Source organism: Thalia democratica, chromosome 6 (genome assembly GCF_965202585.1).
Source record: "Thalia democratica chromosome 6, ktThaDemo2.hap1.1, whole genome shotgun sequence".
Classification (NCBI taxonomy): domain Eukaryota; kingdom Metazoa; phylum Chordata; class Thaliacea; order Salpida; family Salpidae; genus Thalia; species Thalia democratica.
Window position 1 is genome coordinate 27,469,617 of NC_139170.1, and position 18,921 is coordinate 27,488,537.

The 18,921-nt window shown below is 24.4% G+C and overlaps 1 protein-coding gene across 1 annotated transcript in view; it reads right to left on the minus strand.

Annotated features, from left to right (window-relative positions):
- Window positions 1–3,342: 3,342 nt before the first annotated feature.
- LOC145838923 (O-acyltransferase like protein-like) overlaps window positions 3,343–18,921 on the minus strand; it is a 34,978-nt gene continuing 19,399 nt past the window's right edge. The window contains exons 3-15 of the mRNA XM_082946543.1: window positions 15,484–15,613; window positions 14,948–15,063; window positions 14,633–14,775; window positions 13,237–13,396; window positions 11,886–12,044; window positions 11,637–11,826; window positions 11,400–11,568; window positions 10,779–10,858; window positions 6,191–6,316; window positions 4,961–5,150; window positions 4,072–4,261; window positions 3,846–4,004; window positions 3,343–3,602 (exon numbers count right to left, since the gene is read on the minus strand). Of these exons, the coding sequence (XP_082802669.1) occupies window positions 3,343–3,602; window positions 3,846–4,004; window positions 4,072–4,261; window positions 4,961–5,150; window positions 6,191–6,316; window positions 10,779–10,858; window positions 11,400–11,568; window positions 11,637–11,826; window positions 11,886–12,044; window positions 13,237–13,396; window positions 14,633–14,775; window positions 14,948–15,063; window positions 15,484–15,613 (2,072 nt within the window). The remainder of the gene's footprint in view (window positions 3,603–3,845; window positions 4,005–4,071; window positions 4,262–4,960; window positions 5,151–6,190; window positions 6,317–10,778; window positions 10,859–11,399; window positions 11,569–11,636; window positions 11,827–11,885; window positions 12,045–13,236; window positions 13,397–14,632; window positions 14,776–14,947; window positions 15,064–15,483; window positions 15,614–18,921) is intronic.

Consider the following 18,921-nt stretch of genomic DNA (forward strand, 5'->3'; position numbering starts at 1 on the left):
AGAATTTGAATTGTTAGAAGTTAAATTGTCTGGTTTTTATTTGTCATGTAACCCATTGTATGTAGAAAAAAAAGTATAACAAAAAAATATAGTTTAAGAACTTAACTAATTTTATAAACACTTTTGAGACTGTACAACTTAGGATATAAGTATTATAAGCATAAAATTAGAAGATATAATGACAAAAATATACATTATGTTAACTATAAACGTAAATTATTATCAAAAAGAAGGCAAAAAAGTTTTCTTTTGATCTTAAAAAAAAAACCATTGTAAACTTTAAAGACAAAAAAAAAATTTGGAGTTTAAAGTTTTTTGAAAAGTTTCAAAAATTGTTGTCAAAGGCAAGTTATCAGTCATAAAATAAAGAGCATCTTTGTAGTCATAGTAAAAATATCTTTTATTTTATCTTACAACCTAAAATATTCAGCATTAGTAAATTAAAACAACCAAAGTTTTAATTTCAGGGATAATGAGATAAAACTTATTAGCAGACGTATAATTTAAAACAGATTACCTAGTTAATATAGGATATATACGTAAAAAGTATATGTCAGATAGTCGAGAAAAACATTAAAACTATGCTTTTAATTATTTTTCGTTTTTAAACAAAATATAAGCCGTAAATTAATAACTTGATTTAGAAATAAATCAACAGCAAATTTAAACAACTTGAGTTTTTTCATCGTATTTACAGCTAGTTCATGTTTTAGTTTATACTTATACGAGCTAATTTCACAAAAGCAAAAAATTCCGTGCATGTCATTGAAATTTTAAATTGTATAGAAAACTTACAAATTATACTATAAAGATTTAAAGAGCTTAACTTAAAAAAGTCTTTCAAATCTAATAATAGTTCAATTTTGCTATAAATACAACTTAAGTATTTTTAAAAAATTTAAAAAGGATTTATCCCTTCTGCAATAAGGCCGAATAAAACGAAATATGAGTTTTGTTATCAATGTTTACTTAGCTCAAATAAAAAAAAAAGAAATTATTTTTTTTTTAAATATGAATAATGTTATACAGATAAATTTCACACAACATTTTTTTTTCCATTTGTTAATATTATGTAATATTTAGCTTGCATGTCATTTAATCTGGAACTCGAAATGCAATATTACTATATATATTAACAAACTACATATACATATTAATATTAATAACACTATATATTTTAAAAAAGGTCACATAGAATTAGTATTTGATCGTAATGATAAAATAGTTAGTTTTATTATCTTGAATTAAATGAAATTGAAATTCTCCGGCTCGCAAATGACTTAATTTTTCCACATCTGACCCGCCGACTAAAAACGTTACCCACCCCTAATCTAAAGCAAGTGCTGGAACCATTTTACAATTTCTAGACAATTTTTACCAAAAACAGTGTTTAAAATGGTACAACTTTTGAAAACAGTTTTCCTAGACCGCAGTAATTTTTAAAGTATAGTAACAAACCGTTAAGAATTCTTTAGAAGCAAAGTTGTAGTAAAATTAACTTATAATAAAACTCATATTGAACTAACTACTAAACAAAAAGCAAATATGAAAAAAGTTATTATAGTTTGTTTTAATAGTATTTTTTAGTTAAAAATACGTCAGGGGCCACAACCTCTGTTTAGCTTGAATTTATTGCATCCCACAACTTACTGACTCTACAGCTTGTAAAATTTTATTAAGTTCTAAGTAGATCTTAAATAAATAACTATAGCGAAAAACAATAAGATTAACCCTTATGTTGTTTGAATTTAAAAAGTCTAAGGAAGTGTAAATTAAATGCATAAAGTTTTCAACATTTTAAGTATAACACGAAAGGTAACTTTGACAGAAATTTAAGAATATAAAGAAAAGCTAAAACTAAAACATAGTACATACTTTAATTTATAATTAAACTTTATAATACCTTGAGGCTTTGAGTGATAAAAACAAAAAAAATTGTAAAGTATGGTGTTGATAAATTCTTAAAATTTAATAAATTTAAAGATGGTATTTATAGAGTTATATATTTAAATTTCGAAAATTTATTAAAAAAATAACATATTTTTTAAAATTCGACATTTTTTTCTTTTAGTTAAAACTTGAAACCGAAAAAAAAATTAGTTAATGATATGTTGCTAAGGTTAATTGACTTTATATAGTGATTAATGTTATTATTTAAACAATTTATAAATTATGTTTATGTAACAAATAGAATGGATAAACACTATTTTAAAATGAGTTGAAAAATGTTTAAAATGGTTATTTTCATAGAACATACTAAAATTTTTTTTTTATAAACTCTAGTGTTCTACCATTTTAAACTAATTTATTAGCTTAAAGGTTAAAAGTATTTTTATATAGTGTTTAATTATTTTTAATCAAGAACTTTTTTGTTGATTACAATTTATTTATCTTTATAGGTTAGTTTTTTTAACATTTACTTTACTAGATTAGTTTATGAAACGAAATATAAAACTTAAAATAAAACAAAGACTAGGTAGTTTAGTTGTTCAAAACTTTAAAAGTATTACTCAAGCATAGTTTAGTTTTAGTTAATTTATATTTTTACTAAAACAAAGTAGAAAAAAATCAAAGATCTCTGTTAAATATTTTTTCTCTCTTAAGTTTAAGTAACGTCTAACTTAAGTAAAAAGTAGTCAAAAGTAATCAGTAACCTTTAAAATTTTTAAAAGTTGTACACACTATCTTTATTGTAAATAAGTTTTGTGCACACTAGACATAATATATAAAAAATAAGTTGTTATTATCAAAGACATTTATTTTTATTTTTAGTGGTTTCTATACAAACATCGTTTTGAGAAATTTCAATCTTTGTTATATACTCTGATAATATATATTTTGTTGTAGTTATTTTTTTTAAAGGAAAACAAAAAAATTTACGCCAAATTAAAAAACTATATATATTTTACAAAACTTTCTGTGCACAGTCAAATAATTTATTGGCTTACTTATGTGCACAGATGCACACCGTAAAAATTACTGCTATTAGTTAACAAAACTATTACAAAATTTAAAAAGTAATTTCTTTTTTTTTAAAAAAACCTGTTACATTTTATATAACTTAACATTATTGAGACTTCTTTAAAAAAATTCATAGAATGTGTATAAGCTGTTTAATATAGTGATAACAGCGTTATACATTAAAGTAAAGTCTTATAATTATTAGTTTTATACGTAATAAGCTGTAAGTTGGGCATATTTGGTTATGCTGCAAAAAGTTAGACAAAAAAAAAAGTCACATTTGCACAGTTACAAAATACTTTTACTAAACGTAGTTGCTGAATTTAAAATGCATAAAAAATTTAATGTTTCTTAAATTTTGTTGTTCTTACAATGAGAACACTAAAGTGAGGTTTTTTCGTTGTAGTATGAATGATTATCATAAGCGTTTTTCTCCGATTTTAAAGAGGTTAAATCATATGTTTTGTATGCATTTTCAGTTGTTTGGTTCAGATCTTTTTCTGAGTAATTAATAGTATTACCATCATTGGAAAGCTTTTTTCTTTGTGGACTTGGTATTAGCAACTTGGCAGCTTTCATGGTTGGCCACTCTACCAAACACGATAGAACAAAAGCAAACATAAAAGTCAAGACCACATGACCTGGAAAGTCATGATAAGTATAAATAAAATTTCAAACATTTATTTTTGGAAAAATTTAATTTAAGTATCTTATGTATTTTATTTCATTTAACTTTAGGTAAAAATAAGTAGAAGTGAAACAAAATGAAATACGAAACAAAAAAAAAAGTGTTTGAAGTAAGTAGTACGATTATGAAGTTGCATCATTATTTTATTGATTAATAAAAAACCATTATACTGACAAAAGGATTACAATCAACCAACCAATATAAGCGTAACACATGGTTATGTCTGTCCAATGCGTCATTCGGTCGCTGGTACCGTAGTACCAGTAGATCACAGCCGGATGAATGAGGTACGCTGTGAAGGTCAGCTTGCTCAGGCTCACAAAAACTCCCCAACTCAAAAACTTTTTCACCGGTCCTTTAATTTTAATTTGTCATAATGTTTGGCTTTAAACCTAATTTCTACATACTAAAATGAGTTATACCTCCGCGTCCGGACGCACAGGCAATAATCACCCAGGCAACGCAAATGCCGAAAGCGGGTCTAGTTGCTGATCCGAAGAACGTCAGCATGGGTATTGAGGGCAATATTAGGTCTCTTTGCTGCGGGAATATTCCAAAAACTACAGCCATTCCGACTCCGATTGACAGCAACCATCCAACCCACGCTACTACCTAATGTTGAAATTGATTTTAAATATCTTATGGTAGTGTTGTTTTGATATATTTTAGAAAAGTATAAGTTTTTGAATTAAGTTGCTTGAGAACAATTTTATCTTAAAAAAGCTCTTATAATGTATGTGATGATTTTCTATATCCTACACTTTGTAAGATATGTTTTATTAAAATTTTAGAAAAACTAAAAACAAGATAGTTCCAAATAAAGTCAACATCAAAAAAATTAAAAATAAAAACTCTTTTTCTCATAGTCTCATTTTAAAGTAAGTATTAAAGTAAGTTTTCTTAGCAGTATATGATTTTTTTTTTAGTTACTTATAATGATGTTATATTGTTAAAAGAAAAATTGAAATATACTCAAAAATTATAATTTAAAATTTAGAACTTTTGATAAGAAGGTTCATGGCTTTGATTAAAGTTAAAACTATTGTGCTTTTTTAAGACCTTTATATATACAGTTTAAGTTGTAAAGTACATCAAAAGTATTTTATAACACGACTTTAATAAAAAATAAGTCACAAAAGATATTTTAAACTTTAAAACAGCTTTAAAAAGTGTTTTTAGTGAAATGCTGGTCAACGTTTAGTTTTTTAACACCATGAAAATTTTATAGTATAAAAATATTTTTAACTAAAATTATTACGTTTGTTCTTTATTTATTCTTTTTTAACTTAATATTTAGCTCCAAAAACTTACTTTTTTCATTGGAACTTTTTTCTTGAAATGAAAAAGAATAAACCCAGCAACCATACCGATCATATAAACACTGATTCTGCTCCATGGAGTGTAGTAACTGTCATATTTAAACCTGCTTCTATAAGGAGAGTCAGGACCATCTCTAGTAGCACTAGAAAAACCTCCAAGAAGCAAATAAATTTGTCCGAACCTGAAAGTATTTTGTATCAAATTTCAGAAGTTGACATTGTTATACTAAGTTATGTGACTTTAGAAAATTAATAATTAATATACCTAATATCTACACTTTTTTTTGCAATTTTTAAACCCAGTGAAATATTTTTATACTACCTCAACTAAAATAATCTTTATTCTTTAGTATACAGTTGTTTTATAAATTTTGAAAAATTAGTTTTTTTTTTAAAACTTGACAATTCCTATGCTATTTGTATAAAACCTTTTAATCTTTTAATTAGGTGGTTATAACAAGTTAATTTAGTACATGTTACAGTAAAGCATATATGTTTTTATTTTCATAAGCTAAACTATTGTATTAGACATTCACTATGAAAAACTCTGTTTTTTAAGGCTCGTCATTGTTAAGGAAAAAAATCAATAACGACCTCAGATCTATTTAAAAGTTTTAATTTAAATAAAACTATACATGTCTTTGTTTTTGTTTAAAAATTAATATCATTTTTCTTAGACATTTTTGCTCTTTAGTATCTGTTTAAAATTTGTTTGAAGTTATGAGAGAAAATACATTGTGATTTTAAAAAATCTTCTATTTTTGCTGCTAAAATTTAAAAGCATTGCCTCATGTTATTTACTTAAGTTATAAAAATACTTTTTAAATGTCGTTGAGTTTTTTCTTACTTGCTATTGTTGTTATCTTTAGTTTTGGTGCTAAATTTGTAAAAAAATTTTAATAATTATTTATTCTTAGTTGTATTTAATCTTCTGTATTATATTCATATTTAAATTAATTTATTGACAAGATTACATACTGAAATTGAACTATTTAACATATCTATTGAAAACAAATTTTTAGCAAATTATTTTTCTTTAACAAAAAAATTAGTTTACTATAACTTTCCTAGTGTAGCGTTAATGCATTTAACTTCATTCCAAAAGAAAACTTAATAATCTGTTGTCTATATTTGCTTTAAAACTAACACAGTTTTTAAAACATTGTGTAAGGTCATAGTAATTTACAACACAAAAGGCAATTATGAATATTGGTAAACAAACCATTTACTATTGAGAGCAGTCACCAGGGCTCCAGGAATTGCTGTATAGTCGTGCGACACTTTTGTGACAATCGCTATGCTTCCAAACATGACCAATAAGCATGCAGTAATTCCTACTATTGCGTTTCTTAACAAAAAAATTAACAATATGTTTAAACTTATTCAACATTTAAAAAATAGTTGTTTAAACCGTTGCATGATAGTAATAGTTTAATAAATAAATAAAATAACTTAAAATCTTATTTTTTCAACATATTTCATCAATTTTCATCAGGGAAAATACAACAGAAACAATAAACTAAGATAAAACAACACAACATATTTACTTAATATACTAATTAAACTTCAAGCGTAATTAACATAAATAAAATTGAAAATCAAACTATCACAAAATTGCTTTTAACTAAATAAGGCTAAAGTGTAATCAAACTCTTTCTTTTTACATAAAATAGTTTTATTTAAAAGTATTAGAATGACTTCTTGCCTTATTAATTCCGAAGTATTTGAACATTGTTTAATAATACTGAATTTATAAATATCAAAAATGTTTCAACAACAAGTATTGTTTACTAAATGTTCAGCTATAGCTGTTTTTTTTTATCGCACTTGTGACTAACTACAAGTCTGAGGTTGACACTAATAACTTAACTTATTTTTTATTGTTTCAATTTATTTATTACTCGAACACAAGTACTAATGGTTTACTATCATTTCTAACCCGATCACTTCTAACCCGAACTTACCTGACAATTATTAACCCGATCTGTAATAATATTTTTGTATGTTTATTATTGTTTTAAAATAAGGGTTTGTTTTGGATACAAACTTAACTCAATAAAGTTGTTTTTTAATGAAATTTAGTTTGATTTGTTTAAAATAAAACTTAATCTTCAGATAGCTTATGTTAAAATTTAGTTTTTGATATTTATTGCTTTTGGAAGTTGTTTATCCTACGCTAGACCCAGGCATCAAAATCTTGGCCTCTTAAACTGAATTACACTTAACAAATAGACGAAAGTTTATATACCTTAAAATCAAAAACTTTAGTTTTATCAAACATTAGCATATTAACAGTAAAAGAAATCAACAATTTAGTATAATACTAATTGACTTGTTTATGATTTGAAAGAGAAGGTTTTTAACAAATTTGGTTTTAACTTCATAATAAGCAAGTTTAACATCAATTCTTTCATCGATCAGTTAGTTCCAATAAAACCAAACACAGCTGCACAATCTTTCAATTTAGAATTAACTTCCAATTTCTTTTCAACAAAAAACCTTCTCTTCAAAATTCAGCAACACATATTGAGACGATTTAGTAAATTGTTTCAATAATTTTAGTGCAGCAATCAGCAAAATATTCTAAATCAAGCACTTCTTCATTAAAATAAGTTTCATGGTTACTTTTATAAAATTCATTTAGAACATACATAATGTCAGAATTCAAACAAACTCCAAAAGTTCATGAATAAAATTAATTCTTGTTCAAACATCAACCTGATATACACATCCTGACTTTTAGAGATAGGTTGTGTACATTTGTGCAACCGTTTGGTATTTCATTCTTTTTTTATCAATTATTTTTTGTCGCTATGCCAAAGCATAATCGATACAATTAAATATATATTATTTATTTATTATTTAATTATACATTATTGAAATTAAGGTACAGACAATTATTAAAAAAAATCAAAATTTTAAGTGCATTGACTAACCACTAAATTTAAAATCCAAAGCACATTATGTATACAGGTCAAATAAATGTTTATCGAAAGTATTGAAAAACGTTTTATTACTTACAGAGGAAAGGCGCTGCTAATAAAATATAACTTTATAATAGAATGAATTCTACATACTAAATCAATGGTTTATAAGTTTAAAACTTGTTAAATTACTTATAGTTTCTAATATAAAGTATCTTATCTTAATCAAGTAAACTGAAATCAAAGTTGTTCAATTTTTTTATAAAGATTAGTTTTGTTTAAAAGCTAATTTCACATTTAAACTGAAAGATAACTACGACTGCATGAATTTTTCGATTTATTTTCGTGGTAATTAATTATTTTAAAAAGGTTCAAAAAAAGACTATAAATTAATTGTATTTATTTAGTTTTAAAAAGCATTAGGAAAAGTATAAGTCTTTTGAATTCTAAAGATTAAATGTTAAGTTTTGATAGTTGTCAATGTAAGAAATATAATGAGTATTGCAGCCGTTAAAGACTATTCCGTACTTTTTCTTTGAAGAGATTCTATATGGTTAGTATATATTTTTCAAGTATGGAGACCAGATTGGCAAGTTGAATTTGAATTTAGGGCTAATTTATATGAAATACAACTTTATAACTAGTACCTTTTATAACTAATATTTAACTGGGTTTTACCTAAAAATCATGCTTTTCCAATTAATATAACAAAAGTTTTTAATTTCTCCTAGTGTTTGTTTGAATTCAATTATCTTAGTAGGTAAGTTGTATAACAATTTGTAAAAGTTATTAAAATGAAACTTAAAACTAACCTACTATAAAACGTAAATACATTAGTCAGCCATAATACAACATATACAACAGACTTGCAATGTAATTTTTAGACCGTTATATAAATATTTTTGTATCTAAATATTACAAAGGTAAAGGTTTACATTTAACATTTGCTTATGTTAAAATTATTATAGCCACGTGAATTACTATAAGATCAAACTTATATATAGTTATAACTGCTTACTTTAAAATCCTACAAAGAGTAGTTTAAAATATTGTAAAGTAAACTATTTACTTAATTGTATATGATTAACGGAAAACGTCTGTTAAAGTAGATTGAAAGAAAAATAAAAGAAATAATGAAAAAAATTGAAACTATGTGTATGATTAAATATCAAAAAATGAGGTAATAAAAACAAATTAAACTTATGTTAAGTCAACACTAAAATTAAAATTTATACTAACAATGTTTTTTACGTAACACATGATAATCATAATGTTATAAAGAAACTAAAAAAAAATATAAATAAACAATATTTTAATAACTTTATTAGACTAGTTTGTTTTTGCATAAAATCAAGATTAAAAAGAAAAAATAAAATAAACAAGTAGAATGGGTTGGAAACGATCGGGTTAGAAATGATCGGGTTAGAAACGATCGGAATAGAAATGATTGGGTTAAATCGGGTTAAAAATGATCGGGTTAGAAATGATCGGGTTAGAAGTAATCGGGTTAGAAGTGATCGGGTTAGAAGTGATCGGGTTAGATATGTACGGGTTAGAAATGATCGGGTTAGAATATATCAGGGTTAGAAATGATCGAGTTAGAAGTGATCGGGTTAGAAGTGATCGGGTTAGAAGCGATCGGGTTTGAAGTGATCGGGTTAGAAATGATCGGGTTAGAAGTGATCGGGTTAGAAATGATCGGGTTAGAAGTGATCGGGTTAGAAGTGATCGGGTTAGAAGTGATCGGATTAGAAGTGAACGGGTTAGAAATGATAGCGGGTTAGAAATGATCGGCTCCCAGTACTAATACAAAACTAACATTTTTACATAATTTTTTTTTAAGTAGTTTGTGTTGTCTTTATTACTGTCTTAAATAGTTTTTATTTACCCCAGTCTAAAATAGTTTTAAGATAAATATTGTTATTGTAGATGGTTTAAACGAAATTTTAAAAATTATCTGTTTTTAACTTAATATGAGATAAACAAAAAACTGTTTATTTTTTTTAATGTCTACTTCTAGTAAAGTTATAAAACAATTTATTTTAATTATATTTTTTAGCCAGTATTTATTTCGGTCATCATCAACAATGTTGAGATGTTTAATGCCATCGATAATAAACAATTATTTTCACCACACGACCAACAACAGCATCCGAGACAATCTACGACCGGTCGTAGGTTTTCTCGGATGCTGTTGTTGCTGGTTGTGCGGTGAAGTTAATTGTTTATTATGTTTTAATTATATATCGTAATACTATTCTTTTACTTATTATTTAAAAGTGAAGAGTCACCTATTTTAAAACATTAATTTAGTTTGAACATATATATATATAAGACTGATAACAACTGTAAACTTATCTGAACTAAAAAAATTGTGTTTAGTTAACACAAATATTTATTATTTAACAGTTTAATTTCTTACTGATATTTTTAAACATTAAGAAATATCTGAAAGTTTTTTTATATAAAATGTTAACAAATATTTTACTTATTAAAACATAAAAATATTTTTCTTGTTACAACTTTCAGAATTTTTAAATATGTTGTTCTTAAAGCATATTGCAATTACCTTTTTTTTCTAGAAATTACTTACGTTACTGCCTATAACTAAATTTACTTAACAAAATGTCAATTTACTTGCATAGATGGTTGAGTCTTATTTTTACTCAAAAAATTTCGATAACTATACTTACTAAGCTTGTGCCTTAGAAAATGAGGTTGATAGTCAAAGTTTAAGAGGAACAAAAAATAACAATGAAGTTTATGAATTTAATTAAAATGTTAATCTTTTTTAATATAATAAATAGAAATGTAATTTTTATACGTAGTTTTTAAACATTGTTTTTTACACAAAAAATAAGGTTGTAAAAATATGTTTAAACTCACTTCCAAAAGAGGAAAACAAAAATCGGCGCCAAGATGTAGAACTGCATGTCATTAGATAGATACCAAGTATGAGGGAAGCACTGTTAATTTTCATGTTCATGTTAGCCAAATTTTTTGTGAAACACATCTTATAGATTATTCAACAGAATATTTGTAGCTCTCAGTTTTTATTTAGTTAAAAGCCTTAACATAAATTAAACTTTTAATAAATATTTTTTGTACTAAAAAATTAATATACTCAATTAAAATGTTTTAGACTAAAATTTATTATTTGAAATATATACAACACTTGTTAAAAATTTCATTTTGAAAAATGTTCCTATTTATCAAAAAAAATTTTGACATTTTTAAACTTATACCTAAATAAACGATTTACTATAACTATTCTTGAAAAAAAACTAAGGCTTTTTATGTTTAATTTGTTTTTTGTTTATTTGTTTTACTTATTTAACGCACAAATGTATATATAGTATATTTAGAATGCTTGTTTAAATGTTTACTTAAACAATACCACTTTTTAGCTTTCTATTATAAACTATCTTTTTTAACAATTAAAGGTTTTATATAATAAATAAATGTAATTATAGTAAAAATATATTCAAAAACACAGAATCTTCTCACATTGTTGCTAGATGGATATAAATCGTTAATGTACAGTAGGTTTGTCCACCAGTCATTTTCACACATGGCCTTCGCAGTATCCGCGTAAATTGCCCATGTCGGCCCTTGTCCAACATATTTCCAAACTCCGGTTGTAAAACAAATCAGAACGGCGCAGGAAGGTGTCAACCTGTTTTTACATTAAAATTTACAAAAAGACAAGGAATGAAAAACAAAATAAAAAGTTCTGTTTTTTACCTTATGTATCTATGAAGGTACAGCAAAAAAACATTATCGGCTTTACCGTTCTTGTTCCAGCGTTTTATCAGCAAGTAAGCCGTTAACAGCCCGCCGACCACGAAAAAAGTGTCTACAGAAAATGTACCGTTTGTCGCTGCCATGTACATGAAACCTTGGGTGTAAGCGAGACCTGCCGGTACTGAGTTGTCTGTAGACAGTTTTATTTGGCTATTTTTCACAAAAATAGAAATTTTAAAGTTATCATACCAAGTCTAGTTCTCGGAAAGTCGTAAGAATGCAGCAGAATGACCCACAGCGTGCTGATCACACGAATGCCGTGAATGCACGAAATTGAACCCGGTGGGTCTCTTGTGTTTAACAGTTCTTTGCTGTTTTGTATCACCGAAAAGCACTTGGTAAGCTTTTCTGTTGGTAAGTTGTTAAAATTGTTGTTTACAAGCTTATATAAAACAATTTTGGCAAAAATTTGTGAAGTTAAATAAAATAAACATTTAAATATGAAATAAAATAAAACTTTATATGTCAACAAAAACTAATATAGAACTTAAATTAGCTTATTTCTGTTTTTTTTTTACATTGCTAAATATAAAATAAAAGTTGGTATAGAAATGTTGGATTCAATATTTATTAAAATTTAGAAATAACATTTTATCTAAAAGACTTTTTATTTAATTATTATTTTACATAAAACATATAATAGTACTTTTTAATTGTATAGTCAGTTACTAAAAATCTTTATAAAATATTTTATAAAAAAATTATCTTGATATTTTTTCAATTATGTATGCTGAAAACAAGTAGTACCTTTGAATAAAAGAGCAGGACAAGTTGTTTAAACACAAAAAAGTATTTTCTTATATAAATTAACAAATATTCTTAAATAAAAGCTCATTCAAAATAGGAAGACATTTAATCACTTTATTATTATCACTTATTACGCTTCAAGTTTTCTTTAAACTATTAAGAACTTGGTTTTTATCTTATTTTTTTAATTTTGTATGTAAGATTTTATTAAACGTGAAATACACAGTTAATAAAAAAAAGGAAATTAAAACTATTCAAAATTAATAGATTACTTTTATAAATGTTATATTTTCTATTATTAAAATAAAAATACTATAAAAACGCACTTACGTATTTTGTTATAGTCATTTTTAGGTTTGATTTTCTTAAGTGTAACTAAATCATAAGTTGTTCCAACAACAGCCATCATTAAGTATAGCGAAAACATTGTTCTAAATAGTTTTAAATTTGTTGTTTTTTATTTATTATCTGTAAATATTCTTCTGTATAATGAAGTATATAAATCTCTTTCTGTTATAAGTTTTAAAGACACATTTAAATTTACGTATCTTGTTTACACTTTTTTGAAGAAAAAACTTTATTTTTAAATCATTTATACATAAATTGCTTACTAATCTATTTCGTTTTTATTTTTATTTGTTTGAAATATAGGTCATCAAATTGAAGCCCGCGAAGTGCTTTTTAGTTAAAAAACAAAACTGCAAAAGAAGCGAGTTTTGAGCTTTTTTTGTAATAAAAGCTTACAAACATGCTCTTTTTTCTTAAAAAACTTACATGAAAGCATATCCAAAACCATCAAGTCCATAGTCGACTTTCGGACACACTGTTTCTAGAACAGGCAGGCTTTTATCTGCTGTAACTTGTCCCATAATATTTTTCACTGCATTACTGCTGCAGCTTGAAGGAAAGCATTGAGCAAAACTAGCATCTACTGGAACTCCATTCCATATCGGCTGTGATTATTTTGAGCTTTTATTAACACATTTAAACACTACAAGGGGCTTGAAAAAATTACACTAAAATGTTGTAAAAAAAGTATCACTTAATTTAAAAGCATTAAAATTATTACAAAAGAGCAACTAACAAGAATAAATATTCTCAACAATTAAGTTTTTGTAGACTTCTTAATTGAAAAGTATTAATAATTTAAATTTGTTGCTTTTGTGTCTACGACCGATTTTTAAATATAAGTATTAGTTTATTACTTTATATGTGTTTAGCACTTTGTGATCCTAAACTAGACAACAATTTTTAAATAAACTTTTTTTTTATTTAAAACCTTAATTTTAAGATTTATAAACAATACTAAGTATCAGCAATATATTTTTATTTTATGTGTTGTTTTCATCGAAATTAATTTTGACCATTCGCCGTATTATTCTATTTGTATTTATTCTGTTTTAAATTAAAAAACAAAATTTAAACCATCAAAATAATTAACTTCTTAATGTTTTAGACAGAAAATCTGCCGTTGAATTTTATTTTTTATAACTTAGCTTGAATAAAGTACTCAATGTTCGGATAAAGGTTAGAAAAACACGATTTTTTTTCTCTGTAATTAAAATACTTTAAAATGTTTTTTATTAGTTTCATATTATACAATATTTGCCTATACACATATGTATTGTTTAGATAAAACCTATTCTTTAGTAACGTCGGTATGTTTAAATAAAGAACATATAACATATTTCAATATATTTCACAGATTAATTATTTTTTTAATTTGTACTCACAGCAAAAGAAAACTTTATCTTATAGTAATACTGTTTTAAAAATTCCTAAAAGTTTTTTTTTTTGAGCTCAGACTTTATCTCAAGCCAGTGTTTATCTCAAAAAAATAGAGTAACAATAATTCGTTGGCAATAAATAGATGTGCAGTTTAATTCATGTGATGAAGCTTGTCTTTTATGTAAAAAAAATTATGTTTATATTACAAAAATTATAAAAAACCTTAAAAATTTTCGTTAATACGCATGTAATATGTAGTTTACTATTAAGAATGTTTAAAGATTCAAAAAAACTAAATTTAATCAAAAGATTAGTGAAATAGTAAACAAACCTGTGATTTTTTAAGAACTTTACTCTAAAGTATTTTTTATAACAACTAGCTGTATAAGTAAACAAAAACATTTGCACTACTTTGATAGTTTTAAATAAACAGTATGAGCAGTAAAACTTGTATGACCAACTATGAAAGTAGCTCCAAAAAATGTGGAGCAATATTTTCCTCTAAATTTTGAGGTTTTTGAGTTTATACATTCATAGTAATGACCTGACCATCTGACATTACCTTCTAAAATACCGCTTTGCTTCGATGCCCATGAGTCGCGCACTGCAAAAAAAAATATTGTTGGGAATATTAATTAGGCTAAAGAAAAGATATGTTTTAGAAACTTGAAAAAACTTTTTTAAGTTGTCGATAACTTTTAAAAAAAATGGATTTTTTTTTGTTAAGCTAGTTTTTAAATTTTATCTAATAATTATCTTAAAACCCAAAAACCAACTTGTAAGTGCATACAATTCATTATTAATTACATCAGTTTTCCATGTAGTAAGATCTTCAAGACACTGATAGTCTTCTTCGGATTTAAACCCCAAAGTAATTAAGTTTGACATCGCCCTAAAAATTTTGTATAGTGTTTATACTTGTTTTTGCTAAACGCTTGTTTTTTTTCATATCAGTAATAATAAAAACTAATATATTGATTGTTTGCAACAAAACTGCATTTAATGTAATATACAAATTCTGTTAAAATTATGAAAGATAATAAGTTATACCTGTTTATTTTAAGTTTGAATTTAAAAAATTAAAAATAAAATAAACTTGTATTTTTGAAAAACCTAGAACTAAAAAATTGATAATAGAGAAAAAAAGTCTAGCTTAGTTTTTTGTTTTAGTGTACATTTTGAGTAGTTATTTTATTAAGTTATTGTTAGGTTGTTGTATTTAATATTTAAAAACTATAAAACTCTTGTTTTTGTTTCTTACATTCTCTTAAACAACCTTTTTTTTATTATACTTTAAAAGTAGAAACTAAACTGTTCAATTTGTTCGAGTCCATCTACATTATTGACATCGTGAAAAGTATTGAGAAAAAGCCCAACATTGTTGACAGATTGCAATAAAACTTGAGGTACTCTTTCGGGCTGAGGAACTGGCGCACCAAATTCTTGGGTTAAAACAAAAGAAAAACAAGTAAGTAAGACAAGGATGTATATAAACATCCTTATAATTAAGTCTGTAGTAGCAAAAGTTTATTTGTAATTTTTTTTAGAGTGTTTTAAAACAATAATAAAAGATTTATTCTTTTTGCATCAAAAACTAACAAATAACTATAGAAAAGTGTAAAAAAATAAAGTATCGCATGTGATATAACTTAAGAAAACTTATAGACGTGTTATTAAATTATTTTATATAAATTGAATCTTTTTTTGAAAATGTTTAGTTATGTTTGGAAACTTTTAGTCAGTTTAGTATATTATCAATTATAATTTTATAATAATAAGTATTAGTATTTATTTTAATGTACTTAATTATGTTTGATTATTAGTTAGTTAGTAATAATTATAATTAATAATTATGTTCTGTAACTATTGAATAGTACAAAAATGTTTGTAAATCATCTACAACTTTTACATTGTTCTAACTTTTCATTTTATATTATAATATTTATATTTGTTAAGTAAATGTTGCATATATTTCTTTGAATTAGAAACTAAGAAAAAAAATATAAAACTAGTTTAGTCGTTGATCAAAAAATAAATATTTAACGATTTACAAAACACTTAACAACATTTGTAACAACCTAACAATAATATAACAGCACTACTTAATGTTAATAAAACTAGCAAACAAAATAACAATAAATTATTTGAATATTTTAGTGTTAGAGTAATGTAATTTTATCTTTGTATAAATGTATGTTATAATTAAAATGTTTTGTTTAATTTTAAACCGTTGTGAATATTAAGGACAATTTTCTGTACCGTCATTTATTTACACAGCATGGGTCTTGCCACACTATTTTGTTTACATAGCTAAAAGTAAACCCAATAAATTTGTTAGCATTGTAAAGTTTTACTATCCTTTTTTAGCTTTGAGATGAAAACATAAATATCTTTGTTATTTTGTACTGCTATAGTTTGTTTTATTCAAAATATAGTCAATAAGTTTCAGTTCATTGAAATATATCTGCAAATACATAAGAATATCAATTGATTGTTATTTTTATATTTACTTAAACAATTTAAAAGTCATATACGTACCCTGTTATAACTATGTAAACTAAAAGTTAAAATTAATTAAACTACAAAACTAAAGCCGTAAAAAAAAATGAAAACTATAATATAAAAACAATCAATATAAATCTATTTTTAATTTTTGTTTTTAAGATTGATTGGAGTATCCCAAATTATACTTTAATTTATTAAAAAACTATTACTTATAAAAGTCTCACTTTTTTTACTTAAGGAAAACCTTTATAGTCTGTTTCTTACGTTGTGTATAAAATCAACTATGAAAATACTTTTTTTAGACCAATTGTTGTTTTTTATTTATGATTAAATATGATATTTTGAAGATTAGTATTATTAAATTTCTTGACTTTCAGCTCGTACATATAACTCTCGGTGAGTTTCAATAAAATAGTTTAGTAGTAAATAGTTATGTATCAAAATAAGGAATATAAAAATACAACAAAACATTTGTTATAAGTTAAATAAATCAGAGTAATTACAATATTTGTTATGAAAATTGTTTTTTTTTAAACATATACAAAAATTACTTTATAATTAAAATTTACATCATTTTGTTTAAAAATTTTAATAGATTTTTTTTAATGTCTTGATTTTTTTAGGTAAAATAATAGATTATTATAAAAACGTTTTACTTATTATGACGACAATTAATTTTTTTTAAATAATATTTATTAGTCCTAAAATTTTTGTTAAGTACAAAAACTTTAAGTCTTTTTTGTTTGCTGTTAGTTCGCTATAATAAAAAATAACTTTTGTAAATTAGAATTAAACTTATCATTTTTAACACAAAATAGAGATAAAAAAAAAATATACATTACTCTCTTGATTTATCACTAATCTCATATAGTAAAATACACTAATCTCAAAATAGTAAAGTATGTATTTTTAATCAAACATACTTTACTACACATGTTTATATTTAGAGTTATTATACGATAACAGAGAATTTAATGGCATCTATAGTAATGATTAACTTTTAAAACTATTCTCATTATCTGAAAGCTTAAACAATTAGTGATGTAATTTTTTATTTTAAAGTTAGGTAAACAATGACTTTCGAAACTAGTTTATTCGTCTAAAAATGAACTCAAAGTGTTAAAAACGTACTATAAACATTTTTTTAATTTAAACAATAGTCAAGTCAAAAGAAGCCATTAAGTACGAATTTAATAATTATATTTAGAATAGTATGTATAAAACTGTCAAGAACGTACAATCAACATTATTTGTTTATCTTTACTATTTTTGACAAATATTTTATTTTTATGTATACTTGTTGTTAGAAAAATATATAACTATTTCAAGAAAATAGCAAGACGCTTTTAACCTATAAGTACAAAATAATCACCAAATTTACTGTAGTAACAATAACTTTTTTTTTGAAAGTAAAAACTATATACCTATACAAGCCATTACGATTTTATTATAATTTATACAATACTGTTTATAAAATGCAACTTTACTTTAATAGTGTCCCGCAACTAAGTATTACAAAAAAAGGGGATTTCTCTTAAAATTTGTGGGTAGAAAACTAAGATTTTGACGCATTTAATGCTTTAAACTAATCTAAAAAATTCCGTCTAAATAACTAAAATTATGTCAGTTAGCGTGAGGTGTTTTGAAGAGTTTTTGATTAGTTTAAACTTAATCAGATTTCATTAAAAATAGAAAATAAACGGTTAAACAAAAAAGTAACAAACAACTACTTTAACATCAAAGTATTTTATTACTTTAGTTTAGAAATTAAAAACTATATTATAAAAAATAATAATAAATAATTTTATTAAAATAAAATCTTTTTATTTTTTTTTAAATAAAATAAAGGTATTTTTTCATTTATTTTTATCAATATTCTAGTAAACTTTTAGAATTAACAAATTACTGGCACGGATGGCGCATATACATGATTATATTTTAAAAACTATCAAATTTAGTATATTAAAAAAAACACTAATAAAAAATGGTTCACTTATGCCAGAATTTTTGGTAAGAAGCACTTTAGAAAGAACTAGCTAACATTGTTTTCGAAAACACCCTATAGAATCAATTTTACTTCTTTTCGGTACTAACTTTAAATAAAAATTGGAGACAGAAATATGCACTTTTGGGGCAGTAAATTTAAGAATAATTCATTCCACCATAAACCCCCTTAATGGGATTGTTAAAGATCTCACTCCTGATCCACAAAAGTTCAACATAATCTATAAATACAAATGTTTCT